This window comes from Ovis aries, chromosome 1, assembly GCF_016772045.2.
Source record: "Ovis aries strain OAR_USU_Benz2616 breed Rambouillet chromosome 1, ARS-UI_Ramb_v3.0, whole genome shotgun sequence".
NCBI lineage: Eukaryota > Metazoa > Chordata > Mammalia > Artiodactyla > Bovidae > Ovis > Ovis aries.
The window spans coordinates 111,111,683-111,139,075 of NC_056054.1; the positions used below are offsets into that span (position 1 = coordinate 111,111,683).

A 27,393-nucleotide genomic window follows, 5' to 3' on the forward strand; every position below is an offset into this window, starting at 1 on the left:
AGAAGGAAGACCATAGCTAGCATCTCCAGGTGGCGCTAGTGGTAAAGAACCCGCCTGCCAATGCAGGAGACATAAAGGCCGCAGGTTTTTCCCTGGGTCAGGAAGATCCCCTGGAGGAGGGCATGGCAACCAACTCCAGTATTCTTGCCTGGAGAATCCCACGGACAGAGGAGCCTGGTGGGCTACAGCCCATGGGGTGGCAAAGAGTCAGACACGACTGAGGCCACCTAGCACACACACACGCACCGAGTGCTTGCAACACACCAGTCCCTGCCTCGTGTAATCCTCACGACAACATCCCCAGAGATGAACAATACAGGTGTTCTCAGTTCTTAGATGAAGAAACTGTTCACAGAGTTTAAGTAGCTTGCTCAGAGTGACCCAGCTCCTAAGGGACAGCATTGGGACCTGAACCCAGGACTCTGCCTCCTGAGACTACATTACTCAGCGCTCCCTTTTCCACCTTGCCAAGCCATTTCAGGAACTTCTAACTGGCCAGTATCCATTTCTACATCTTCCCACTCCTTTAGCTCACTGTTCCAACTTTAACACAGCTGGAGAATTGATCAACACATAGGCTATAATAATACTGATGTCGTCCACCACTCTGTGCTTTTCATTATTTCCCTGGGGAAAGTGAACATTCAAGTATTTCCATTCCTCCAATTTTTTTTCTTGATTTTTTTTATCAGTGCTCCTAAAGCTATGTCTTTACAGTTATGATCAGTGAATAAGAATACTTTTGGGATTCCCTGGTGGTCCAGTGGTTAGGAGTCCACACTTCCATTGCCCAGGGCACTGATTTGATCCCTAGTTGGGCTTCCCTGGTGGTTCAGACGATAAACAATCTGCCTGCAATGCGGGAGACCTGGGTTCAATTCCTGGGTTGGGAAGATCTGGAGGAGGACATGGCAACCCACTCCAGTATTCTTGCCTGGAGAATCCCCACGAACAGAGAAGCCTGGCGGGCTACAGTCCATGGGGTCGCAAACAGTCAGACACGACTGACCAACTAAGCACAGCACAGGGCACTACGATCCTACCAGCTGAGTTGGTGGCCAAAAAAAAAGAGAATACTTCCATGTTCTGGTTTTTATGTAGCAGTGTGCCAACATGCGTGTTTACATACAAACATCATAACTGCTTATACTGCTTTGCCATAGATGTTGCATTGCCAAGGGAGTGGGGCATTGGGATGTGAGTGGGACCACTTCTCTGCCAATATCCAACTCTGTGACATTCAGTAAACCATTTAACCTTTCTCAGCTTTAGTTTTCTCATCCATAAATGGAGAAAATAGTACTTATCTCATAGGGTATCACCCAGGGTTTTTAAATGAGGTGTGTCTAGCTCAGAGCTGATACTCAAAGAATCCTTAATAGTAGCGTCAGTATTTGGAGAAGGCAATGTCACCCCACTCCAGTACTCTTGCCTGGAAAATCCCATGGATGGAGGAGCCTGGTGGGCTGCAGTCCATGGGGTCGCTAAGAGTCGGACACGACTGAGTGACTTCACTTTCACTTTTCTCTTTCCTGCATTGGAGAAGGAAATGGCAACCCACTCCAGTGTTCTTGCCTGGAGAATCCCAGGGACGGCGGAGCCTGGTAGGCTGCCATCTATGGGGTCGCACAGACTTGGACACGACTGAAGCGACTCAGCAGCAGCAGCAGTGTCAGAATTCTGTGCTAATGCGTCTTTCTCCCGAGCAACCATGTGCTTCTGGTGGGCAGGGACTTATTTCTGTAACTGCTTCCACCCAGCACATTACCTGGCACTTGGGCTCCACGAGAGTTTGTTGAATGAAGAGTTATAAGCCCTAACCTAGCCTTTTCTGTTGGACATCTGGGCTGTTTCTAGACCTTTCACTGTTAACAAACTAGACTCCAGAGCCCTTCTATTCACATTGCCTCATTCAGTCTGCACACCCTGTGAAGTAGGTGGCAAGAGGCTATTTGCACATATCCACGTCCTGGGAAAGATGGAGCAACTGCGGCTGACTGAAATGGGTCACCTCGCAAATCAGTGACAAAGGTTAGAACCCCTGACCCTACCTCCCTTCCTTGGGTGGATCTCTTTTCTCTCTGACTACCTTCCTCTGGATCAGAGTGGCCTCCCCAAAATGAAGACTGTGATGGCGGGCCTGACCAAGAGCCTGACTTGAACCCAGGAAACTGCCTCATGAGATCCTATTACTCAGCACCGCCTTTTCCATCTTGCCAGGCCATTCCAGGAACTTCAAACCTTCCAGCACCCAGAAGCCCGACTGGAGGTGAATCCCCGGGAAACCAAATGCCTAATTCCCAAACACATCAGGGCTTGTATTTTCTCAGAGCAAGGAGCTTCTTAGGAAAGAGCCAGCATGCCAGCTTTTCTTCTTTTTTTTTTTCCTGAGGGGGTGAGGAGGCGAGCATTGAGTTGTCCAGGAGGAGGGACTTTGGCTAAAAATAGCCGTGGCGTGTGGATCAGCCTCTAGTGGTACCCAGGACTGGGGAGGGGAGGGGGATGCTCTAGAGCTGTCGCCAGACCGGTTGCTGTGGAAACAAGAGAGGAGCAGGGGAGCCTGGGAAGTGGGGATGACACAGATAGCGAGTCCTAGTCAGAGCTGCCGCTACATTTAGGGGAAACAGCAGTGCTCGCGGCTCCCACCCTCCAGGGGTGCTTGGGGTGAGGGGGAGGCGGTGTCAGGGGCATGGACGCTACCCCCCAGGGGTCTCTGCTGCCGGCTACTCTCCTCTCCACACGCTGTGAGTTGAGTTGCGGGGGACTTGGGTTTGGGCCCCTATTTCCAAAGCAAGTGGGGATTTGGGAAGAGCTGGTTCCTGAGGGAGTTTTCATCAGATCCCCTTCCAACAAATAAGCCCCCTTGCAGGCCAGCACTCTCAAGTGGGAGAAAGGGAGATTCAGCAGAACGCAGCACTGGGGTCTTCTGAAAAGGGGCACAGCATGCACATGAAATAAGGAGGAACAGGCTGGAGGAACAGGACTCTTTGGAGGGAAGCTGCAGAAATTGAGTCTTTGCTCCTGGGATGGAGGCAACCATTTCACACCTTTCCTGCCCCACTGAGGAAAATGCAGCCCCCACTTAAGGAAGATGGGAGACAGAACACAGTCAAAGTGAGGCTCACCTAGATCCCCAGGGCAATGGAGGGCGAGAGAGTTCTGGGGACTCTGACTCTGGGGTTTCTTCCTCACACATGGCAGAGAAATCTGTCTAAGCAGGCAGACTGGGGGTCAGATGACCTAAGACCTCAAGAGAACATCTGAAAGCCCACCTGGACGGAAGCTGGAATATGTGGGCTCAGGCTCTTTTCTGCAGGACCTGTGATCTCTAAGCCGATCAGTGCTTGGAGATCACTTCTCAAGGATATCCTGGGCTGCGGGGAGAGAAAGGGATGCTCACCACTGGGGGAGGGGAAGACCCTAACCTGCCGTTGCACTGGGACTCGTGGACGTGTCCCCGATTCCTCCTGAAAAATAAATATAGGGGTGCCCCCAAGCTCCAAGCCCTCTTGTTTTGGTTTTTCCTCCTGCCCTCTACCCCAGCAACACACACAAACCACACATACACCCACACCCACACCCACACAACCTCCAAAGATCTACAGAACACCTCACTCCAGAACTTAAATTCAAGAGTGCTGGGTTTGGAGTTACATATCCAGGCAGCGTCTCCCCAGGACCTGGTCAAATGTCCAGACCATCTGTGGTCCTTATGTCACATCTTCCCATCCACCACTCTACTACAACCAGTCCAGGATTCCTTGGAGTGGGAGAAGAGGATGATTCCCAGGAAGAAGCGAAGGTTGAAAAGCCTTGAATCTTTATTCTTAACCTTTCCTTGTATGGGCTATACCTCCTAGGGGTCCCTAGATGCCTACGGAAGGACTCTGGGTCTCTCTCTCTCAGGGCAGATTGCAGTCCAGAGAGCTGCTCACAGGGAAGAATTTAAAGCAAAATCGGGTAGGCTTCTCTTGGAATGTGAGATCTGGGACATATGGAGGGGGTGCTGTTGTCAGGATAGTCAAGGGAGGTGGGAGGCTGGGGCGGGGAGAGAACTGAAGGGAGGAGAGAGGTAAATGCGGGTGCTTCGATCACTTATCTGAGTTAAAGGCTCATTAGCTCAGGCTCAAACTCTGAGTTAAAGAGTAGGTTGCTAGAGGGTTACAAGCCTAATCCTGATGACCTTTGTGCTTCTTTTACCCTGGCTGTCCGTGTTGATCTCACATCCTCCGACCCTCCTGCCCACTTGCAGGCTGTCTCCACTGTGGAAATAACCCAGGGGAAATGGGGCTAACACTACAGCTGCAATGACCAGCGTCAGTCCTCAGGGAGAATTCTCAGTGGGAATTTCCTAAGGTGGGAATGTTCAACCTTTGCCCACTGGAGATTTTTCACTCGCTTTCCACCACTTTCACTTCTTCTTTGTAAGCTTCTTGAGAGGAAGAAGGTGTGCGGGGAGGGGAGCTGGGGGTAGAGTAAGCAAGGTCCAAAAAGGGAGGAATGGGAAAGACTTTCTGTGTCAGTCTCCTGGTGAATGGTAAAACAGCCTAGTTAGCCGGCAGGCTGAATGCGGAGATCAGGGATAAGGGGACTGCCTGACTTTAGCCTGGGTTGGGTGGAAGCGGGAGACCTTTGGGCAGGGAGGGCTCTGCACTGGCGAGGAAGATGAACCACCACCTGCTTTCAAGAAGCTCACAGTGCACAGATCTCAGGAAACTCCCTTCTTGCCCAGGGCCTTCTGCCTGGGGGTGGCCGTGAGGTGCTGCACAGCCCAGTTAGAGGCGGTGGGACCAATATCTCTGTTACCACGCCCCGCCCTTTCCTTCTAAAATAATCAGTCATGCAGAGTGCGATCCAGTTCATACACCCTATCCCACTGGATCCTCATGATTTTGTGAGCTGCGGGTGGGGCCAGCTAGGGCTGTGTGTATCGTTCCCATTCTACCGATGCGGCAAGCCGTGGCAGCGAGGGACTCGCACAGGGCCACCCGGCCCCTGGGCGCAGGCCCGGACGTCTCGGCCTCTCCGGCGGGTCGGCTAATACAGCCCACCTCTCAGCCCCTCCAGGCCCCGCGCCGCCGCCCGGGCAGTGACCTCGCCGCCCGCGGCCACGGCCATGGCCATGGCGCAGGAGAACGCCGCCTTCTCGCCGGGCCCGGAGGAGCCGCCGCGGCGCCGCGGCCGCCAGCGCTACGTGGAAAAGGACGGGCGCTGCAACGTGCAGCAGGGCAACGTGCGCGAGACGTACCGCTACCTGACCGACCTGTTCACCACGCTCGTGGACCTGCAGTGGCGCCTGAGCCTGCTCTTCTTCGTGCTGGCCTACGCGCTCACCTGGCTCTTCTTCGGCGCCATCTGGTGGCTGATCGCCTACGGCCGCGGCGACCTGGAGCACCTGGAGGACACGGCGTGGACCCCGTGCGTCAACAACCTCAACGGCTTCGTGGCCGCCTTCCTCTTCTCCATCGAGACGGAGACCACCATCGGCTACGGGCACCGCGTCATCACCGACCAGTGCCCCGAGGGCATCGTGCTGCTGCTGCTGCAGGCCATCCTGGGCTCCATGGTGAACGCCTTCATGGTGGGCTGCATGTTCGTCAAGATCTCGCAGCCCAACAAGCGCGCCGCCACGCTCGTCTTCTCCTCGCACGCCGTGGTGTCGCTGCGCGACGGCCGCCTCTGCCTCATGTTCCGGGTGGGCGACCTGCGATCTTCGCACATCGTCGAGGCCTCCATCCGCGCCAAGCTCATCCGCTCGCGCCAGACGCTGGAGGGCGAGTTCATCCCGCTGCACCAGACCGACCTCAGCGTGGGCTTCGACACGGGCGACGACCGCCTCTTCCTCGTCTCGCCTCTGGTCATCAGCCACGAGATCGACGCCGCCAGTCCCTTCTGGGAGGCGTCGCGCCGCGCCCTCGAGAGGGACGACTTCGAGATCGTGGTCATCCTCGAGGGCATGGTGGAAGCCACGGGTGCGGGCGGACCCGAGGAGGAGGAACAGGGGAGGCGAGCGGGTGGGCGGAAAACTGGACCTAGAGGAGCCAGGGCAGGCGAAGCAGGGGATGAGGATGGATGGAGGGACGAGTAGAGAATGGATGGAGAGGCTGGTAGAGGATGAGAGAGGCTGAGGTGAGATTCGGGACCTGGGTTGGGAGAGGTGTGTGAACAGAGTGATTCCGCAGAGAGCCGAGAAAAAGCAGGACTCCTCCGAAGTAGCCTGGCCGGGTCCCTGGCTCAGAAGTGGAAACAGGGCAGAGTAATGACAGTAGCCAACCCAGTGCTTACTCCGTGCCCTGCACCGTTCCAAAGCACCTTGCCCTCTGAGCTCATTTAATCCAAGCCCCATGAAGGACCCCGCTGAGGTTATTTCTCATTTTGGGGCTCATTTTTCAGGGAGCAGAATGCCCCAGTGAGAAGTTAAGTTGTCCACAGTCATAAGCTAAATAAGCAGTGGACACAGGCAGTCTGGCTTCAGTGTTTAGGGTGCAGAGTAGGAGGGAAGGTTTAGGTTTGCAATCTTTCTCAGTACTGAGAGGTCCAGGCTTCTGGAATTTGATGGTGAGGGTTTTTCCATGACCTGAATTATTCCTAGCCTGGACCTTAAGGAGAGGTTGATAGCTGCTCGCAGCTCTGCCTGGGTTTCCCAATCCATCAAAAGGCTCAGTTTCCACTGACAAAGGAAACAGATGACCTGAACATTTCGAGCCCCTTTCCAGAAAGAATTGGCAATGTACCTGTAATGTCAGAACTTCCAACTCAGGCCTCCACAGTGAAAGGTTTTGGGAGCAAGTCCCTGGTGGCTCAGACGGTAAAGTGTCTGTCTACAATATGGGAGACCCGGGTTCGATCCCTGGGTTGGGAAGATCCCCTGGAGAAGGAAATGGCAAACCACTCCAGTACTATTGCCTGGAAAATCCCATGGATGGAGGAGTGTGGTAGGCTATAGTCCATGGGGTCTCCAAGAGTCGGACACGACTGAGCGACTTCACTTCACAGGACAAGACCAGTGTAGCAGGACCAGCAAATGAGTCCTTTGATACTTGAGATCCAGAAGAGGGTACTTCCCTGGCAGTTCAGCAGTTGAGACTCTGAGCTGCCAGTGCAGGAGGTGGGGCTGGATCCCTGGTCCGGGGACTAAGATCCTGTATGCTTTGGTGGGGCCCAAAACAATTTTTTTTTTTTTAATGGGGATAGAAATGGGAGGAGAAGATTGCAAGTGGATAACCAAAGGCCCACCAGGTGGCCCTGTGGCTCCTGCCTGTGTTGTCCCCTGCTGGCTTATCCTAGGTTGGTGCCAGCAAACACGCTTCACTCTGAGCCTGTACCACTGTCTGCCTCAGTGTTCCTCACTCCTTCCCCCACATCGTACCCCCCCCCCCCCACTCACCCTGTTTCCTTTCCTCTCATCTCACCAGCTGGCACTCTTGCTGGTACCTGGGAAATCCCTGCCCAACCCTCTTCTCATGTATCGCCAACCCTCACCCTCTTCCTCGAGCCCTCTCTCTCCAGGGTCACTTTTGCTTCCTCTGCCCCTCCTCTCCTGGACATTCCCTCTGCCAGTCAAAGGAACAGAGAATGCCAACGTCCCCACACTGGCTCGAGGTGGGGCTTTCAGTGCTAAGAGCCGGGCTCTGATCAGCTAGTGTTCACGCTTCTGTTCCCCTTTGTTCAAAGGTAGATATGAGTTGAGGGGGATGCGAGAGTCCCCAAATAGAGGAGAAGCATTTGCTGCAGTGGCTGTGGCCACCTCACAGGAAAAACAGGACACACGGCCATGGCAAGGAGTACGGGGGAAGGGTAGGTGAAGGAGAGAGGGAGGGGAGCTTATCGGATTTTTCTAGAGAGACAAAGTTGGAAAGGATGGTATTTTGGGTGAGAGAGTCAGTATCCAAAATGCTTCTGAAAAACAAGTATAATGAGCCAAAAATCCAACAAGATGACATTTAAAAGGAATAAATATAAAGTTCTAGATTTAGGCTTAAAAAAAAATCACTTATGTAAGCACAGCATGGAAGAGCTCTGGTGAAAAAAGAACTGGGGGTTTTAGTTGGCCACAGGCAATGTGATACAGCTTCCCAAAATGTTTATATAATGTGATCTTGGGCCCTATTAGCTAAAGAATCATGGGCAGAAGGAGAGGCAGTGAGCCCTCTCTTATGCATGCATCAGGCCACGGTTGGAGTATTTATCACATCCAAAGTGCTTAAAGCATCCTTTGGCCATTCTGGTTTGCAGTCAAGAAAGTAAAATTTTTGGAAGCCAGGTCACAGGAATGGTGAAGGGAGACAGATATTCAGTCTGAAAGAGAGAAGACATGATGAAACCAGAGACTCCTGCTTCCAGTTACTTGAAGGGGTATCATCAAGCAGAGGAATGAGACTAAGGGAAGCAGATTTTGGCTCTGTACAAAGAACAACTCAAATAGTAGCGCTATTACACAAAAGAGGGGATTCCTTGTGAGGTGGTGAGTTCTTAATCCTAGGAGGTAATCAAGTGCACGCTAAATGCGCATGATTGGGAATGCTCCAGTGGGGGACCCTGCATGGAAAGGCAAGTTGGGCTAGATGATCCCCAAGGTCAGTCTCAAGGTTAAGCTTGTCTGGTTGGCATCTCCAATGGAGGGGAAGGGAGAATGTGGGCCAGAGAGGAAGGGTTGGGATAAATGGAGGAGAGGAGGGGTACAAAAATTGGGAAGGAAGAGAAAGTGGACCAAAGGGGGTTGCGGGCCCTTGAGGAGGGCTACAGGCAAGAGTTTTAGGAATAGGGTTGTGGAATGACACAGGAGAGGTAAGGCTCTGCTGGGATCCCCTTGACCTATGCCCCTCCCCCCAGGAATGACATGCCAAGCTCGGAGCTCCTACCTGGTGGATGAGGTGCTATGGGGCCACCGCTTCACCTCAGTGCTGACCCTGGAGGATGGCTTCTATGAAGTAGACTATGCCAGCTTCCACGAGACCTTTGAGGTGCCCACACCTTCATGCAGTGCCCGGGAGCTGGCCGAGGCCGCGGCCCGACTGGACGCCCATCTCTACTGGTCCATCCCCAGCCGGCTGGACGAGAAGGTGGAGGAGGAGGGGGCTGGAGAGGGGGCTGGAGAGGAGGCGGGAGAGGAGGCGGGAGAGGGGGCGGGCGAAGGGGCTGGGGTTGACAAAGAGCAGAATGGCTGCCTGCCACCCCCAGAGAGTGAGTCCAAGGTATGACCAGATTCCTCCAGACCCCTGTGGCAGGGCCAGACACAGGTACCTGGGCAGCTGAATGTCGTAGGTGGAGAAAGAGTCCGGCAAGGTCCCTATGAATGCACCAAAGCTGGAGAGCCCCCTCAGAATCTCGGGTCTGGGATCCAACTTGGACAGGAGAGATCCTGATTTCAGGAGAATGGAGGGTGAGGATGGGTGAACTTACCCAGCCTGTCTGTGTTTGACCTTCCTGTCTGCTCATAGTTGGATATGTGGACAGAAGGATGGGCCTGTGTGAGCCGGATGAGAAGATGGAAGCAGAGAGAGACAGCCAGTAGATAGATAAATGGGCTGACAAGCTGGTGGAGCGCTCAGGGCTGCCGCTAACTCACAGAGCATCTTTGTGCAAATTCTAAAAAGGCACCCTTTTCCTCTAGACTGACACCACCCTAAACCAGGGTGCACGGCTTGGGGAGCAGATGTGGGCTGCATTTTAGTCTCCACTCTTCTCCTCAGCCAGCCTCCCCGAGTCTGGCCCATCTTGTCTCACTGGATGCAGCAGCCGGAGCTAGCCAGGGCAGAGAAAGCTGGAAGGAGGCAGGCAAAGAGGGAGAGGCTGTCCTCCCACCTCCACCCCCACCACCGTGACAGGCTGGGGGCAGGCTGAGAGGCTGGCGGGGGCAGCTCAGTAGGGTGTGAAGGACCTCATCCATGATGGAGGGAAACCAACTGTAGGGGAGATGCCAGAGCTGGGGCCCTAGGGCCCTGGGGCTGGGCCTGGACAAGGCAAGCTGAGGACGACCATCTTCTAACAGAGAAGGGAGACCTCAGAAGTGCCACTGCAGAGGCGGGAGGGGAGAGCAGGGTTGAGAAGAGAGGAACCAGGGGAGACACGGAGCTCGTGAGTTCACTAGAGCTGGGACACAGGGCCCTCGGGAAACAAGACTCAGTCTTGGGGTACAGTGAGAGGGAGTCATTCACGTGGCTCACTGGGTGCCAGCTGGGTCCGGAGCGCTGACCCGGGCATGTGTGGGGAAGATGGCCAGAGATCCGATTCCTATTCCAGGAATACAGCACGTGCATGTGGGAAAGACAGGGACATATGCCTTTGGCAACTGTTTCAAACCAAGAACCTGGGCAATCTCTCTGAGTAGGGGTGGGAGTGCTCGGTGATCAGAAAGCCGAGGACTGAGTCAGACCTAGAGAGAGAGTGACTTGAGCCAGCAGTTGTGAACTGGGGTGGGCATCACCCCAGTTGGGTGGGCATCAGGGTCAACCTGGAGGGCTCGAGGACACAGATGGTTGAACTGCACTCCCAGAGTTTTGGACACAGTAGGGCTGGGGCAGAGACCAAAACTCTGCATTTCTAACGCGTCAGGTCCTGATGCCAGAACAGGGACCACGCTTTGAGAAGCCCTCCCCGAAGCAGACTGGGGGTTCTGTCAGGAAGTGGGCATCAAGCTGAGGAGGCGCTGAGGATCCTTGGGAAGGAGACTGAAATATAATGGGTGGAGAATTGTGGTGGGGGGAAAGGGGACCCTGAAACCCAGTCTGAAGAGTTTAACTCTGGACTCAGGGACTCACCTGTCAGTGAAAATAGGGTAGCGACAAGCTAGAGATGGGGTTTGGTGAAGATGAGTAGGCATAATAGATAGAGCAAAGCAGCTGGGAGGGCTTCGGGGGGGTCCTGGAGAAGCAATGGGAGCTGGAGGAGGAAGGGCATCAGTGACAGAGGATGGAATCCCACCTGGGACTTGACGTAGGCTCAAACGTGGGAGAAGGTTGAGAGAGAAGCCAGAGTCCAAATATCTGCATGTGGCTGTGGCCTGCCGTTTGCCCAGCTGGGACAGGAGCCCCTGGAGACATGTTCCCATGCCACGTGCATCCCCTTCCTGGCCTCATCCCAGTCACCAGCGAGACCCTCCATCCCAGGATGATGAAGGGAGAGCAACAGCGAGTCAAGAAGGGGCAGAGATGGGGGAGCCTGCGGCTGGGAGAGACGTGTACACACGCACAAGCGCACCGTCCCCAGCGGCGACCTCCAGCCCTTGGCCCTGGCCACATCCCACTCCCGAACGTTTAATAAAAGTCTGAACTCCTTGGGGGGGAGCACCCCACTGTGCTGCATTCCAGGCTGCGCAGCTGGGGTCCTATGAGACGCTGTACCTCCTGGAAGCAGGAAGGAGCCATGCCAGCTCAGAGAGGACGTCTTTGCCTCAGATCAGGGTCATCTGGGCACCATCAGTCAAAGATGAGGTCCCTGCACCCTGGCATCAACTGTTCGCAAAAAAAAAATGTTTGGGGGTGGGGTGGGGTGTACTTTTGGTTCAATTTGCTGAGACGGCTGGAGTTGGATAGACGGGAGGGGGCTGCTGGTGCCCACACTTGCTCCTGTGGTAGTTCACCCACTGCAGAGAACTGAGGCTGGACGGGAGGCCTGAGACCCTGCCGCCCCTCTCCTCACGCTCAGCCACCTCTCAGGGCCCCGCTGTGTGCGGCGCAGGGAGTCTGGAGACCCAGGTTCGAGTCCTGACACTGCCACTACTTAGTTCTATGACTCTGGGCAAGTCGCGTCACTTCTCTGAGCCTCGGTTGCCCCATCTGTAAAAACAACACTTGGCAAACTGGTAATGCTCAATAAATGTTTAAATCACTGAGCTGAAAGAGATCAGAGAATCCTTAGGCAGAGACAAATTCCGGGAGCCCCAAGGGCACGGGAGGGGATGGGGGGCAGCCAGGAGGAGCAGGGGCTTTGTAGGGGCTCCTCTGAGTGCTGTCCGCCCGCCACCCAGGCGGCTGTGTTCTGGGGCTTCCATTCTGCTGCTGTCAGACCGAATAATGAAGATCAGGAGGGAAAGGCTGAGGCCCCAGGGCCTGGGGGGAGGAGTCAGGTCCAAGATCAGCCTGATCAAGAGGCTGAGATTGTAGAGTAGCACAGGAACTCAGAAAGGGGGGTGCTGGGCCCTGGAAGCCCCTGCCCTGCAACCTGGGAGAAGTCTTGAGGCGAAGGCTTGCTCAGCTGGAACTCACCCCCCTTCCCCCCTTCCCGCCCCAAGCAAGAATCCCTACAGGAATCAGCTCTGCACTGACAGCTCGGACAGCAGATGGGACCCAGGTGTCCCTCCTGGGGTGGGTGGCATGGCCCACGGAGGCCAGATGGTGTTTGTAGGGGGAAGAGCGACCCGGGTTGTCCAGAAGAGGCCGTCAGCCCCCAGCAGCCTCCCTGCCACCCGTCCCAGCCTCCACGGCAGGGAAGACACAGCCAGCCCGGATTTTATAAAACAAGTTTATTCACATTTTAGAAAAACTAATTCTAGGACAGGGAACTGCCTCTCTTTGGGCTGGGTATGAGATCATGAACAGAAGGCCAGAGGGAGGAGCTTGGGAAGGAAGGCGTGGGGGATGGGGGGGTCACGTCTCCCACTCTGGGTGGGAGTCGGTCAAATAAATTAAAGGAAGGGCAGGCAGAGGGAGAGGGTATTCAGACACCAAAGGCAGGCTTGCGGCTGGGCTGGAAGACAGTCACATCTGCAGGAACAGGAGAGCAGGCTGTGAGGGGGCTAGGGAGAGCGTGACTCCCTCCTGGCCCTTGCCAGGGTCCCGCAGAGCTGAGAGCGGCTGGGTAGGGCCAGGGAGGGAGCCGTTCATCTCAGGACTGGGGAGGACAGGGCTGGGGGTTCTCACCCCTCACCTGGGGTGGGAGGAATCACCGTTTCCGCAGCCGCTTCATGAAACAGCAGGTGATGGAGCCGAGGATGGTGGCTCCGACAACTAGCGCAACCCCCGCGCCCACCAGCAGGGGCACAAACAGAGTGTCCAGGGCTGGGCGAGAGAGGATGGCTCTGCTCAGCCTGGGGTGTCCCTGCTCTCCACCCACAGTCCCACCCATCTGCCAGCACCTTCTGTCAAGCTGTCCACACCACCTCCCCCACACACACAGTCTTCTGCCGGCTCCCTGCCTTCTCTGCACTCAAGCCAGTACCCACCACCAGGACACTGGAGCAGCTGGGTGGCGAACGGCCGAAAGCTGGACTTTGGGAGGAGAAAGAGGGACCAGAGGGACAGCTAGTGGGAGGATCAGATGCAAAGGAGAGAACAAGAGCGGGGGATGGGGGGAGGCCTGAGCAAGGAGGAGAGGGCGGGCGTCACTCACCATGCGTGTATGGGTAGACTGTGACAGGCCCCGAGCGGGCACTGCCCGCCTGGTACCAGCTGTAGTCAGCGTGCTGCACCCAGGCGCTGGGGGCACAGTGGTACACGCCTTCGTCCTCAGGCCCCAAGCTGTGCAGTCTCAGCCGATGGCTTCGGGGCCCCACCAGCTCCACGCTGACGGGGCCTCCTCCAGGCCGGACCCCCAGCTCCGCCACACCGTCCTGGCCCACCCCGCCCACCAGCTGGGCAGGGGCAGAGCTCAGCTCCCCCTCCTCCGGCCGCTCCACCCACCAGCTGGCAGCAAGCCGCAGCCCAGGGGGGCCGCCCCGCACGGAGACGTTGCAGAGCAGGGAGGCAGTCTCCCCGCGGTACACTGCGCCTCCCGCCAGCCAGGCCACGGCCTCCAGCACCACACCTGCACAACGAAGGTCAGAGGTGAAAGGTCAGGGCACATGGGATTTTCTGAGCCCCCAGAAATTCAGTGTTCCCACAATCTTAGAAGAGGAGTGTGAGGCTGAGACATGGAAGCAGCTGATGGAGAGGGAGAGAGGCTCAGAAACGGAAGGGAAAGGTTCTACAGACCCCGAAACCTGTCCAGGGTCCAGCCTGCCCCGCTCACCTTCTTCTCGGACGTGCACGGGGAGGGGCCGGGAGCGAGCACTGGCGGCTTCACGAAGCCGGGCCCCAGACCCTCGGACGTAGGCCTTGGCTAGGCAGCGGTAGGTGCCCGCATCCCCAGGCCGGGCAGCCTCCAGCCGTAGCCGGTAAGTTCGGGAGGCCACCTTCTCCATGGCAATGTGCCGGCCCTCGTAGCCAGGGCCCAGGCTGCCCACTCCCTCCGTGTCCAACTGGGCCACCAGGCGGCCGGGCCCAGGTGCCCCTGCGGGTGCCATCTCCCAGCCCACAGAGTAGGCGGCATGACGGCCCGGGGGGGGCAAGGCCCCCGACACATTGCACAGCAGCTCCAAGGGCTCCCCTGGGCCGACCCGATGCTCACCAGGCCCTACTGTCACTGCCAGCTGGCTGGCTGGAACACAGGCAGGAAAAGAGGTGTCAAGGAGCCAGGAGAGGGCACGGAGCACCTGTCCCCCCTTGACAAGAGGAAACTGCCCCCCATCTCTCCCACCCGGGGGCCCGACTCTCACCCTCAGCCGCGGCCCTCCCATCTCCACACCCATATCTGAGCAGAGAAAACCCATCATGGGGACAGATGCTAACGGGAAGCAATGCTAACGAGACTGCTCACTCGAGGTCTCGGACCACGGTCCTCTAGGGTCCCTGAGATACTCTGGCTCCCAGCTGGCACTGGGGGACCCCAGGCACTCACACAGTGTCTGAACATCCACGTGCGCCAGCACAGCCCTCTTCTCTGCTATCTGGGCCCAGCTGCCATCCGGATCCTGAATCCACTCGGTGGCAGTGCAGTGGTAGGTGCCTGCATCGTCCGCTTGGGCACCGCCCAGCACCATGCGGTACCGCTCGGACCCCTCCTTGCCCAGCCGCAGCTCCCCGGCTGCCAGTCGTGCGGCATAGGGGGCTCCAGCGTCCACTGCCAGGTCGGGCCGGAGCCCCACCACTTCCTGCAGAGTCGCTCGCCCCACAGGCACCTCGGGCACAGCCCGCCCAAAGGACACGGCCAGGTGTGTGTGCTTCTGCGTGCTCGTCCTCGCCAGGCAGCCCAGTGCCAGCTCCTGCCCCTCATGCACTGTGAGGCGAGGGGGTGAAGTCGGGGCCTGGCGGCCTCGCGGCCCCGGGGGGCTAGCAGACACCTGCAGCGTGTCTGGAAGAACTAGAGAGAGCAGGTGGAGTGAGGGGGCGCTGTTGACCTGTGTGAGCTGTTTTCCACCTACATCTTATTTCCCTAAATAGACCGTGAGATCCTAGAAGGCAGAGACTTCGTGTTGTATCATTGCTTCTGTAACCCAGTGGTGCCAAGCCCAGTGCTGGCACACAGCAGGCACTCAGTAAATACTTGCTGAGTTTCATAGAACCAGCTCATCGCCTACTCACCCTTATGTTTGAGAGTGACCCCTGTTTGAAATACTCAGCTAAGTGGCTCTGTCTTCCTTCCCGGAAGACAAAGAACCTTAAGAGAGCAAGAATGTCACATGGTCTCCCTCTTCCTACCCTGCCTCTACTTTCCCCACTCCTCCCCCAGATCTGGATCCTGAAATCTCCAGGCATGGAGTCTGTTCACCCTATGGGGCTCCCCCACCCTCCAGGGAATGGAAAGCTTCAGGACACTTCCCCGTCTCCCAGGAAGCCGCTTGATAGAGTAAGAGCTGTGCTGTGCTTAGTCATTCGGCTGTGTCTGACCCTGTGTGACCCCATGGACTGTAGCCTGCCAGGCTCCTCTGTCCATGAGGATTCTCCAGGCAAGAAGACTGGAGTTGGTTGCCATGCTCTCCTCAATAAGAGCTGTGGACTGGAATGAAGAGTTCTGGGTTAGAGTCCCAGGCCAGTCACTAATTTGCACAAAGTCAAATTAGGGGACCTCCTTGGACCTCAAGTCCCTCTTGAGTTGCGGCTGGCCCTGACTTCCTGCCTTTGGGAGAGAGTGGCCCCACCCTCTCAGGGCCCAGTACCTCTCAGTTCCACTTTGCCGCTGTAGCTGCCCAGGTAGCGGGCATCAGTGGAGGGTGTGTAGCATTCGTAAATGCCAGCATCCTGGGCCTGCAGGCGGGAGATCCTGAGCACCGCGGCATCACCCTGCAGACGCTGCACCTGAACCTCGCCAGCTGCCACTCGGGGCCCAAAGATGGCGTAGGAGAACCGGGTGTCCCTGGTGCTGACAATGCCCAGGGCAGCCTCTGGGGCCTCGGGCCTGTACAGGAACCACTCGAAGTCCTGCTGGGCAGAGCCCTCGTAGCCACTGACATTGCAGGAGATGGAGACGGCAGTGCCAGCCACGCGGTACAGGGGCCCCTGAGGGACCAGCACTTCCCGGGCACAGCACCCAATTCCTACGGGGAAGGACGAAGTTAGGCACGCCTGGGTCCTCACTGCATCCCCCCAGCACCCGCATCATCCTTGCTGCCTGCTTGTGAAAGGAAAGGAAACCCGAGGACACTCGGTGTACAGCTTGGGCCCCGTTCTGAGAACCAGGAAAGGATGCTGGGAGGCAAGACACCTGGGTCTCAAGGAGGTGGTGGGAGAGAGCCGGTTAGCCTCAGAACACAGAATCATCCCTGTTCCTGGCAGGCCAGAAGCAGAGCAGCTAAGTGAAGGAAGGGGTGTATCTGCTTTCTGATTTAACCATTGCTTGATTCCAGCTGCACCTCCCCTTATTACCCCACTCTTCTGTCTGCGGACCAGGTGAGCCTTCTAGCTAAGGGATCCTGAGACCACATGTCCCCCTCCTTTATTTAAAAGGAGCTGGAAAAACTTTGATCAGAAGGGCTGGTTGGCCCAGCTGTGTCACCTGGGCCAGGGGACTCCAGACAATGGAGCCACTGGCCCGGGCAGGAGAGGGTACAGGCCCTGTCAGTTCTCACCACAGCATCCCTCCCCCCTCTCCAGCTGTGTCATGAGCTCACTGCTTCTCCGCCCTCTGGGGCTGCCGAGGCAGCTGAGGCTCATGGGGCAAGAACCAGCCTCTGCCCTGGGCTCTGGGGGCAGAGGCTCCCCTCCCCCACCAGTGCCTGCCAACCTTCCCCGAAGGCCCAGCTGACACACAATCCTCCCCCCACCCCCTAAACAAAAGCCTTAATTTGCATATAGTGTGCATTCATTTACATACGGCTCGCTTTCTGTAGGGAGGCTGTAACGACCACCACCCAGCCCCCAACCCGCCCTCACGGTTGTCCCCTCCCATCTTTCTCTACTCAGAGAGGCCAAAACTCTTCTTCACCCCACCCTCACCCCTAGCCTGCCCTCAAAGGGTAGCCCTGTGGCCTTGGACGGCTCAGCTTCTTCTTCTGTCTTTCCACAGCCCCAAATCACAGAATCTCAGGACACAAGGAGGGCTGGGTCAACTCTCTACCTCCATCTTACAGATGAGAAAGGTAAGGTATGAGAAGTAGAATGTCTTGGCCAAGTTCCTACTATCCTTGGCTGGCCAGAGGCAATGGGAACACACAAGGGGAGGCCTGAGGGCAATGGCCTCACCAAGCAGAGCATCACTCCAGGGACAGACCCTAACCTTTCTGCAGGGGCGGGAGGAAAACACCTAGTCTGTAGTCAGACTGTCCTCCAGAAGCCCTCCCCATAGCTCCGTCTTCTCCCTGCGGCTGAGTCATGGGGAGACCTCGTGGCTGCTCAGTTAGAGCACAGGCTGGGAGTCTGGAAGCCGAAGCCGAGTTCCAGCTCCATGCCCAATCCCAGCTGTACCCTGTGGACTAGCCCCATCCACACTACACTGGAGGAGAGCTAGGAGCTCTCCACTTTGACAGGGAGATAGCCTGTGACTCAGAAGGGCCCTGCCTCAGGGCATTTCATAATCAGCATGACGGAGCTGGCCTAGGGGCAGACTCTGCTCAGGAGGGCCCCCTCCCATCTTCCTGGCTCCACAACTGCTGATGCTTGGAGATCCCCATGGGAAAGTCACCCTCACCGCCTTGGGAAACCAGCTGCCAGGGAGCTCTCTCCAGGCCCCCTCCTGTGGGTTAGCAGAGAAGGAAAGGAGAGCATAGAGACCTGCTTCGGGTCTCTGGTGTGGGTTCAAATGCAAGCCCCAACACTCACTCAGTGTGTTCTCTGGGGCAAGTTATTTCATTTTCCTCACCTTCAAAGTAACAGTAAGTGCCCGCATCCAGGACACTCAGATCCCACAGACTCTCTTATCTCTCTGCGCCACACTTACCCTGGGCTCCTCTCCGCGCCACGCTGCCCACTGGGGAAAAGAGGCCCAGTGCTAGGTAACCAGGGCCCACAGCTCCCTGCTCTGTATGGCCCCGCCTAGCGCCCCAAGGAGAGGACTCATTCTAGTCCCACAGGGCCCCGGGACCTATGCAGTACAGGGAGGCCGCTTGGCTCTGAGATGGAGCGCTGGTCTAGAAACAGGCGGCTAGGGCTACGTCAGCCTCTGCCTTAACTATGGCAGCTCTGAATCCGGGCACCAAAGCCACCCCCTCGCCGCCCTCTGTTCTGATTTCAAGGGTTGCAGTCTCCTGAGTCTGTGTAGGCAGCCACCGTCCCATCCTCCTCCCCAGGCCAGCCCTACAGGGAGCCCTCCAGTCCACACCCAGAACATTCCCACTGTCACTCCCTCATGCAGCCTTGCAGCAGTGGCTCAGACAGCCCACCGTGAACACCCACCACAACAGACACGGGGTGCTTGGGGGTCTCAGCATCAGTCTCCAGGGAGCCTGGTTTCTCCTGAGGCACGGAGGCTGGGACTAAGGGGGTGTGACAGCTGGTGGGAGGCTACAGAGACAAGTGCTATCTGAGAGACCCGACCCAGGATGAGGCTGACGCGTCAGATAATGAAGTTGGAGAGGGGGATGCAATTAGGGGAGACTTACTTCAAAAGATCGTGGGCAGAACGGGCCCCTGGGCCTCCAGCCAACTCAGGCGATTATGAAGATGGCCAGGCACTGCCCACGCAGGGCGAGTACCTAAGGCCGGGCCTGAAGCTGAGTGTGAGGCAGACAGGAGTCGCAGCGCCCCCCGGACCTGAGTGTGCCAGCAGGGAAGCAGGACCCGGCCCCCGGAGGCCTGGCGGTCCCTGGGGACCGCACTTTGGTAGGTCCAAACTGTGTCCCAGCCTAGGGCCTAGAACTGGGGAGCCTCATCACCCCCGCAAGACTGGCTAGGCCGGCGGCCACAGAGGGAAGCTGGACGCCAGGCCCGGGAAGGCTGGAGGCGCCGCTGAGGGAGAAGGGGCTACCAGGGGCTCCGAAATGCTGGGGTGACGACAGGGCTGAACAGATAGCAGGCACCTGCCGGGCGGGGCTGGGAGCTGGGGCGGGGGGCCGGGCTTACCCAGCATTAACAGCAGCAGCGGCGGCGGCGGCAACTTGGGACCGAGGGCGCCCATCCTGCACAGCCGGCTCTAGGAAGGCTCTGGGGGGCGGCGCGGGCTCTGGGTGACCAGGGGTTCGGGGGGCGCATGCCCGGGTGGGGGTCACGAAGCGGAGCTGCGAGGCGTGGGTGCGCGGAGCGGAGCTGAGCTAAGCGGGAGCTGCCAAGTCCCCGCCCTCTTCCCTCCTCCCTCTCCCCTCCTCCTCGCCACCTCCTACTGCTTTCCCTCCCGCCTAGGCTACTAGGAAGACCGTTCCCGCCCCGCGTTGCCCCGACGCCTCCCAGCCTTGCCCAGGCCCCGCCCCGGCCCTGGGCTGCTGGCCCCAGTCTGGCCCCGCCCCGGTCCCCAACTCCGCCCCAACCCCTTCCGACCCTGGCCCCGCTCAGGTCCCCGGGTTTGTCCCGACAGGGTCCTGGACCTCGGCCCCGGCTCTGCCTGCCCCAGTCTCCGCCCCGACCTCAGCCTAGGCCCAGCCCGGGTGCGGCTCGGGTACTCGGCTCCGCCCAGACCCCGGCCCAGGCCCGCCCCCCTCAGCCCTGGCTCCGCCCCGACCCCGGTCCGCGGGCTGGAGGCACAGGAGCTTGGCCAAGTCCCCACAAGCTCCGCAGAGTGCACAGGTGCCCTGCACAGTCTTGTTTTTCTCCGAGAGTTAGATGCTAGGGCCCTGGGACGGGCGAAGTGACTGTGCCTTCGTATTTAGAACCTGGCTATTTACTCTGGACCTCTAGGCCTCGCCGCAAATCCTGCTGAAACGGGAAAGGGCGGATCTAAACGTAGCGGAACTAGGAGGACCTGAGCTGAAGGGCTTTACCCGGCTCCACAGGGTCACTGAAGACCTGTTTGCCACCCCCTCGGGGCAGAACAAGAGGAAGAGAGTTAGGAGGCTGGGCCGTCTGGGTGCCGTCGCTTCCTGGCTGGCAATCCTGGTCAAGTAGCTTAACATCCTTCCACTTTTCTTGTTGGCAAATTGAAATGAATGACATCCACCCCAAAGGATTTTTGTGACAATTGAGATAATGTACAGAAGGTGTCTGGCACAGAATACACTACATAGGAGATGCTGCTGCTGCTGCTAAGTCGCTTCAGTCGTGTCCGACTCTGCGACCCCATGGACGGCAGCCCACCAGGCTCCCCCGTCCCTGTGATTTTGCAGGCAAGAACACTGGAGTGGGTTTCCATTTCCTTCTCCAATGGATGAAAGTGAAAAGTGAAAGTGAAGTCGCTCAGTCGTGTCCGACTCTTAGCAAACCCCGTGGACTGCAGCCTACCAGGCTCCTCTGTCCATGGGATTTTCCAGGCAAAAGTACCGGAGTGGGGTGCCATTGCCTTCTCCGAAATAGGAGATGGGGGAGGGGTAAATTATTACAAACGTTTGCTAAGAGATTTAGTTCAGACCTAAAGAGGGGGTGATCCTGGGGTTTAGGTGAAGGAGTCTCTAGTTCCAGTGAAAGACCAGGGTGGGGCCAGACCAGGAAAAGGGACAACCAGGCCTGCTAAGCTAAGGCTGTCAGAGTGGCCGTCCATGGGGGGGTGACCCCAAAGCTCATCTAGCGCCTTCATCCTCAGAATTTCATCTGTTCCCACTCATTGCCCCCAACCCTTCCTTTCACTCCTTACTCCCTTTTACAGAGGAGGAAATGGAGGCCCAGAAAGAGGAAGTGGCACAGGCCAGACAACCTTCCTTGATTTTGTCTTCTCAGAGTCTGGCATAGAGTCTAGATCAGAGGAGGTGCTCAGCTGAAGCCACATTAGGAACCCTAGAGAGACTGGAGAAATTCTGAGACAGAATCCTGGGGACCATTGCGGGAACCAGAGGTCCAGCCCTCCCTCTCAATACTTCCAGTTCTGCCCCAAGAATAGGGCAGCAGGGTGCCTTTTCCTTCACACTTTATCATATCTACAGCCTGAGGTCTCCAGACTCATTTTATCTAAATGCATCCACAGGCCAGGCTGAATTATGTGAAAACTGAAATGTGTCGGGAAGCTTTTGGAGAAAAGCCACACTCCCTTTATTTGGGAGTGGAGTGGACATGACGCGTTTCTGATGCTTGAGAGATGAGAGATGTTGCCAAACATCATTATCATCACAGATGCAATTTATGGGACGTGTTGATCTTAAAGATAACAAGGTCTTAAGCTACAAAAATGAGTTTATCCAGGAATAGCAGAGGAATTACAATTCAAGAGACACAAACTATGCTGAACCATAGGCATGTTGGAGAAAAGAGAAGCTCAGCTTTCATAAGCAAAAGCTTTCATCTTAAGGAGGAAACGAGAGGGCAGATTTCTTTTTCATTTTCTGTAAGCGGTGAACAGCTTGTCATTGCTGAGTCAGAAGGAAACCATTTCTCCTGTTTGGGTGGGATCTGTAAGCTATAGTTATGTGCGTAAGAGCCGTCTCTTCATGGCTTCCTGACTCCATTTGGACTTAGGTGTCCTTTGTTCATTTTCACATTTTCCCCTTTTGATCAAAATATTTCCCTGAAAGTGTCTCATTGAGTCAACATTCTATTAGGTGCTTTGTTTTCTGCAGAGGTTGGACAGGAAACAGTTGCAAAATTTTTAAATTATACAAAGCAAAATTGAAAGTGGCTTTGTTTGTATGATGCTTTTAAATCATGACCCTAAAGTAGTCAACTGACAAATAGCAAGTATACTTCTTCCCAATCTTGTATAGTTGAGTTTCTCCTTCTCCGGAGGCATTTATCCATGGGCAACAGGTGGTGTCTGCTAATGCCACCTTGTTTGGAGTCAAGGCTATTGATTGTCTACAACTACTTTAGCCAGGAATTCAAGTGATCATTGTTAGGTTGCAGAATCAGCTAGCTCTCTTAACATTAGGGAGAGATTTATATTCATATGCTCAATGGCATTTTGACCCAAGAGGGACAGGCTCTTGCTAAGGAGGTGGGCCCAGAGTCATGTATGGGCCACATAGCTTCCACTTGAGATGCTTATGAAAGTTTAATGGGGAAAATCAGGAGGAAGCTTCAGATTTATTATAGATATTAAGAGGGGTGATTAAATATCCCCATAAACTCTGGCCTCTCATTTGCCAGCTGTGCAAATATTCACAGACTCATTGAGAGTTTCATTTACCACAGACAAAGCTAAAGGCAGGTGGTGCACATAAACTTATTAATAGTGCCACTAACTGGAATCTGTCAATTGGTCTTTCAGAGCCCAGCGTCAGTGTGTTTGGGGGATATTTAGGGAGAAACCATTCTGTTCTGTAGATTTCATCACTAAAGGCTGCAAAAAAAGGGGGTTTATTTTGTTACAGCAATCAGACAAGATAATACTAGAGGGTCACCACTGTCATGGACATATTGAGGTTTCTGGTACAAATCTGACAATTAGAAAGTTTTTCCTCTTTGGCAATGAATTGGCAAGTATGGGTAAGAGCGTTGTCTTTCCAAGAAAGAGAGGGAAAAGATAAGGCAAGAAGTAACAGTAGAGGAAAGATGTACAGGCTGGTCATATTGGGAAAGCTGTTTCCTTCATCTGTTCAGTTCAGTTCAGTTCAGTCGCTCAGTCGTGTCCGACTCTTTGCAACCCCATGAATCACAGCACGCCAGGCCTCCCTGTCCATCACCAACTCCTGGAGTTCACTCAGACTCACGTCCATCGAGTCAGTGATGCCATTCAGCCATCTCATCCTCTGTTGTCCCCTTTCCTCCTGCCCCCAATCCCTCCCAGTAATTCTTGGAAACCTTTACCTTTAGGTCACCAGTTGGGGTGTAGGTCCAGTCGGGGTTTGGTGCTTTCTTTAGATGTGACACACGGATCCAAGTGCCTATTCCTTGGGAGTTTCATGGCACACGGGTTGGTTAACAGTACTTGATAGTGGCCTTTCCAATGGAGTTGAAGAGAGTCTTTCTAGAGATGTCTTTTCCAGTAGACAAATTCTCCATATTGTAAAGTGTGATGCTTAAGGTCTTCATGCCTGAGGAGCATGCCATGATTGTTTTAATATATGGTTAAATATAGTCTATGGGTTCCAAAAGGAGTGTCCCTAAGGTTCAGAAGAACCAAATGGCAATGCTTTTGGCCAGGCGTCTCTAAAATAAATTTTTAAATTTATTTATTTATTATTGGCTGTGCTTGGACTTACATCATGAGAAACGCTGGGCTGGAAGAAGCACAAGCTGGAATCAAGATTGCTGGGAGAAATATCAATAACCTCAAATATGCAGATGACACCACACTTACGGCAGAAAGTGAAGAGGAACTCAAAAGCCTCTTGATGAAAGTGAAAGTGGAGAGTGAAAAAGTTGGCTTAAAGCTCAACATTCAGAAAACGAAGATCATGGCATTTGGTCCCATCATTTCATGGGAAATAGATGGGGAAACAATGGAAACAGTGTCAGACTTTTTTGGGGGGGCTCCAAAATCACTGCAGATGGTGATTACAGCCATGAAATTAAAAGACGCTTACTCCTTGGAAGAAAAGTTATGACCAACCTAGATAGCATATTGAAAAGCAGAGATGTAACTTTGCCAACAAAGGTCTGTCTAGTCAAGGCTATGGTTTTTCCAGTGGTCATGTATGGATGTGAGAGTTGGACTGTGAAGAAAGCTGAGCACTGAAGAATTGATGCTTTTGAACTGTGGTGTTGGAGAAGATTCTTGAGAGTCCCTTGGACTGCAAGGAGATCCAACAGTCCATTCTAAAGATCAGCCCTGGGATTTCTTTGGAAGGAATGATGCTAAAGCTGAAACTCCAATACTTTGGCCATCTCATGCGAAGAGTTGGCTCACTGGCAAAGACTCTGATGCTGGGAGGGATTGGGGGCAGGAGGAGAAGGGGACAACAGAGGATGAGATGGCTGGATGGCATCACTGACTCGATGGAGGTGAGTCTGAGTGAACTCCGGGAGTTGGTGATGGACAGGGAGGCCTGGCGTGCTGCGATTCACGGGGTCGCAAAGAGTTGGACACGACTGAGCGACCGAACTGAACTGAACTGTGCTGGGACGTCATTGCTGCATGGGCTTTCTCTACTTGTGGCACACAGGGGCTACTCTCTAGCTGCCGTACACGGGCTTCTCCTTGCAGTGGCTTCTTGTTGCAGAGCAAGGGCTCTAGGGTGTTCGGGCTCAGTAGTTGCTGTGGGTGGGCTCAGTAGTTGTGGCTCCCGGGCTCCAGAGCACAGGCTCAGTAGTTGTGGTGCACAGGCTCAGCTGCTTTGCAGAATGTGGGATCCTCCCAGGCCAGGGATCACACCCATGCCTCCTGCACTGGCAGGAGGGGAGCCAGCAGGGAAGCCCTCCTATTGGTTGGTTTTTGGCTGTGCTGGGTCTTCACTGCTGTGTGGGCTTCTCTCTAGTTCGGGGGCTACTCTAGTTGCGATGCGTGGGCTTCTCATTGCGATGGTTCCTCTAGGTGCAGAGCGCTGGGGCGAGAGGGCTTCAATAGTTGTGGTACGTGGGCTTAGTTGCTCCTCAGTATGTGGGACCTTCCCGGACCAGAGATCAAACCTGTGTCTCCTGCATTGGCAGGCAGTTTCTTTACCACTGAGCCACCAGGGAAGCCCCTCCTATTGGGTTTTGCTGATGCCATTGGTGCATTTGACTAGTCCTGAAGACTGGAGATGATAAGAGCAGTGAAAATGCTGCAGAACTGGTCAAACAGCACAGACTTCTTGTTGCACTTAACCAGTAAAGTGAGTTCCCCAGTACTAGGAAGTTTGGGGGTGGTTCCCTCAGGTAGGAATGATCTTTTCCAATAGGATCTTAGCCACTGAGGAGTCAGAAGTTTATCTACATGGAAAAGCTTCAGTCCAGTAAGAAGACATGCAAACCATTGCCAAGACCTGTGAGCTTAGGGTAGCTGTATACAACCCATTTGCCGAATCTCAGATGGTCCATCAGGCAATTTAAAGTGCCTAGAAGTAAAATAAATAAATAAATAAAATAAAAATAAATTTAAAAATAAAGTGCCTAGAAGCAGTGAGGACATATTTTTCCTGGACTGTATTTTAGGAATAAACATCAGCCCTGAATCCAACATCTTCCTATGCAATGCTGCATAATATTGCTCTGATATCATCTGCTAAGAATTCATTACTTGGGAAAGCAACATTAAAGCCTGCCTACTGGTGTTAAAATTCACAATATGTAACACTTTAAACAGCGTGTCGACCTGCTCCTTCACTTTGTCATCAGTAGGCTGTTTAAGCATTTTTGATTCAATTTTTTCTTGACTTGTTAAAGTTTATTAGAGTACCCCACTACTTGAAATGGTTTAGCGTTCTGAAGCAGGGGCTGTTTAATAGTAGCTCCAGCAGAAATTCATTTCCAGTCTGGAGAAGGGTTGGGGAAAGCCCCTGTGATTTCTTAAGTCCCGTCACTGGAATGTAGGAAGACACTGGAAAGATTGGTTGGGTGACTGAAGACTCCTGAAGTGTTTAGTTTATAGCAGTCTTTTTTTCAATGTCCTGGCTTCTTACAATAATGACAGGCCAGGACGATTTTTACTTAAAGGCCTCCATCTGTTGAAGCTGGAGATTAAGGATTTTAATGGTCTTTTTCTTAATATAATCGTCTAGGGTGCAGGCTAATCAGTTTGCCAATTTACGTCTGGAATAGACATGGTTTCCTGTTCTGTTCTGGTTCACTTCACCAAGAGAGAAAGGTCCTGGTTTAGCCTATTGATGAACACAAAGTTGAAGGCTACCCAGATGGATTCAACATCCAGAGGTAGATCAAAAATCTCAAAAACATTTGGTGTTGACTCTAAAGAGGGGCTTCCCTGGTAGCTCAGATGATAAAGAATCCTGCAATGCAGGAGACCTGACTTCAATCTCTGGGTAGGGAAGATCCCCTGGAGAAGGCAGTGGCAATCCACACTAGTATTCTTGCCTGGGAAATCCCATGGACAGAGGAGCTTGGTCTACTGTCGCTTGGAGCTACAATCCATGGGATCGCAAAGAGTTGGACATGACTTAGCGACCAACACTTTCACAAAGATGTGCATAGATTCATTGGTTTCTGAGTGTCAGCCTGAGTCTTATTCCAATTAACAAGCTTGGGGGGGTGGTGCCAGGTGAAGTCGTCTAGCAACTGGTGAGTGTGATTCTATGAGGCAGGGGGTAGGTCTCTCGCTTGCAGTTCTAGAGCTTTTTCGGGGTTATTCCAATTAGCTGTGTTCATTTAGTGTTGGGCTTGGCCTTTGCCAACAAGCATGTGAACTAGCTGGCATAAATCTGAGGAACCTGATTGGTAAGTCCGGATAACTGTATTAAATACCTCTGCAAAATCTATAAGGATCTTCAGTAGCTCTAAGAAAATCCTTGACTATGGCTGTACTTGGGCCTTAGTCTAGAAGACACGAGAAATTAGGGGTTTAGCATTGAGACCCTCAGAGGGACTGATTTTAAAACAGCAGGTTCTAAGAGGTTCCGATGAGGAGAAAGTAAGAAAGAGTGAGGCTTGGAGTAAAAGGGAAATTCAGTGAGAGGGTTGGAATGAGGATGTGGTGGGTACAAAGGAAGTGGGGTACATGCAGCAGAGGAAGAGGACGGAGTCTTCCAGGGCCTTTTAATCTTCCGGTAATGGTTTATTCACCTCAGTCAGTTTAGAAAAGTTATTTTGTAAAGCTTCAGGATGTCAGTTGAGGACTTTCCTGGTGATTCAGTGGTTAAGAACCCACCTGTCAATGCTGGGGACACAAGTTTGATCCCTGGTCGGGGAAGATCCCACATACTTTGGGGCAGCTAAGCCCATGCACCACAGCTACTGAGCCTGCGTGCCCTAGAGTCTGTGCTCTGCAACAAGGCAAGCCACCGGAATGAGAGGCCTGTGCACCTGAACTAGAAAGGAGCCCCTGCTGGCCGCAGCTAGCCCCATGAGCTGTGACGAAGACCCAGTGCAGCCTAAATAAATAAATAAGGTGTCAACTGAGACAAGCATGCCCTTCCGTTTGCTGTATTTTGGAGCCACAATCCTCAGGTTTCGTCCTGAGAGAAACAAACTGGGGAGACTGAAGCTTCGCCATCATGGCCGTTGATTCTAAATTATCTTTGGTGAGGTCAGTCCATTAGATTAAAAATGCATACGTGGAGGGACCATAGTTTTTAAACACAGAAGGGGCCAGGGTCCC

The 27,393-nt window shown here is 54.5% G+C and overlaps 2 protein-coding genes across 2 annotated transcripts; one reads left to right on the forward strand and one right to left on the reverse strand.

Moving 5' to 3' along the window:
• The first annotated feature begins 2,578 nt into the window (after nucleotides 1-2,578).
• KCNJ9 (potassium inwardly rectifying channel subfamily J member 9) lies at nucleotides 2,579-11,833 on the forward strand. The gene is made up of 3 exons (XM_027976976.3): nucleotides 2,579-2,744; nucleotides 5,059-5,972; nucleotides 8,833-11,833. The coding sequence occupies exons 2-3, from the start codon at nucleotides 5,117-5,119 to the stop codon at nucleotides 9,198-9,200; spliced, it is 1,224 nt and encodes a 407-aa protein (XP_027832777.2). The 5' UTR covers nucleotides 2,579-2,744; nucleotides 5,059-5,116; the 3' UTR covers nucleotides 9,201-11,833.
• Nucleotides 11,834-12,448: 615 nt separating this feature from the next.
• On the reverse strand, nucleotides 12,449-19,462 carry IGSF8 (immunoglobulin superfamily member 8). The gene is made up of 7 exons (XM_027976987.2): nucleotides 19,251-19,462; nucleotides 15,914-16,291; nucleotides 14,656-15,117; nucleotides 13,948-14,355; nucleotides 13,330-13,743; nucleotides 12,868-12,998; nucleotides 12,449-12,704 (listed from the first exon to the last, which is right to left on the reverse strand). Exons 1-6 carry the CDS (start codon nucleotides 19,303-19,305, stop codon nucleotides 12,883-12,885), a joined length of 1,833 nt encoding a protein of 610 aa, XP_027832788.1. The 5' UTR covers nucleotides 19,306-19,462; the 3' UTR covers nucleotides 12,449-12,704; nucleotides 12,868-12,882.
• Between the last annotated feature and the right edge of the window lie 7,931 nt (nucleotides 19,463-27,393).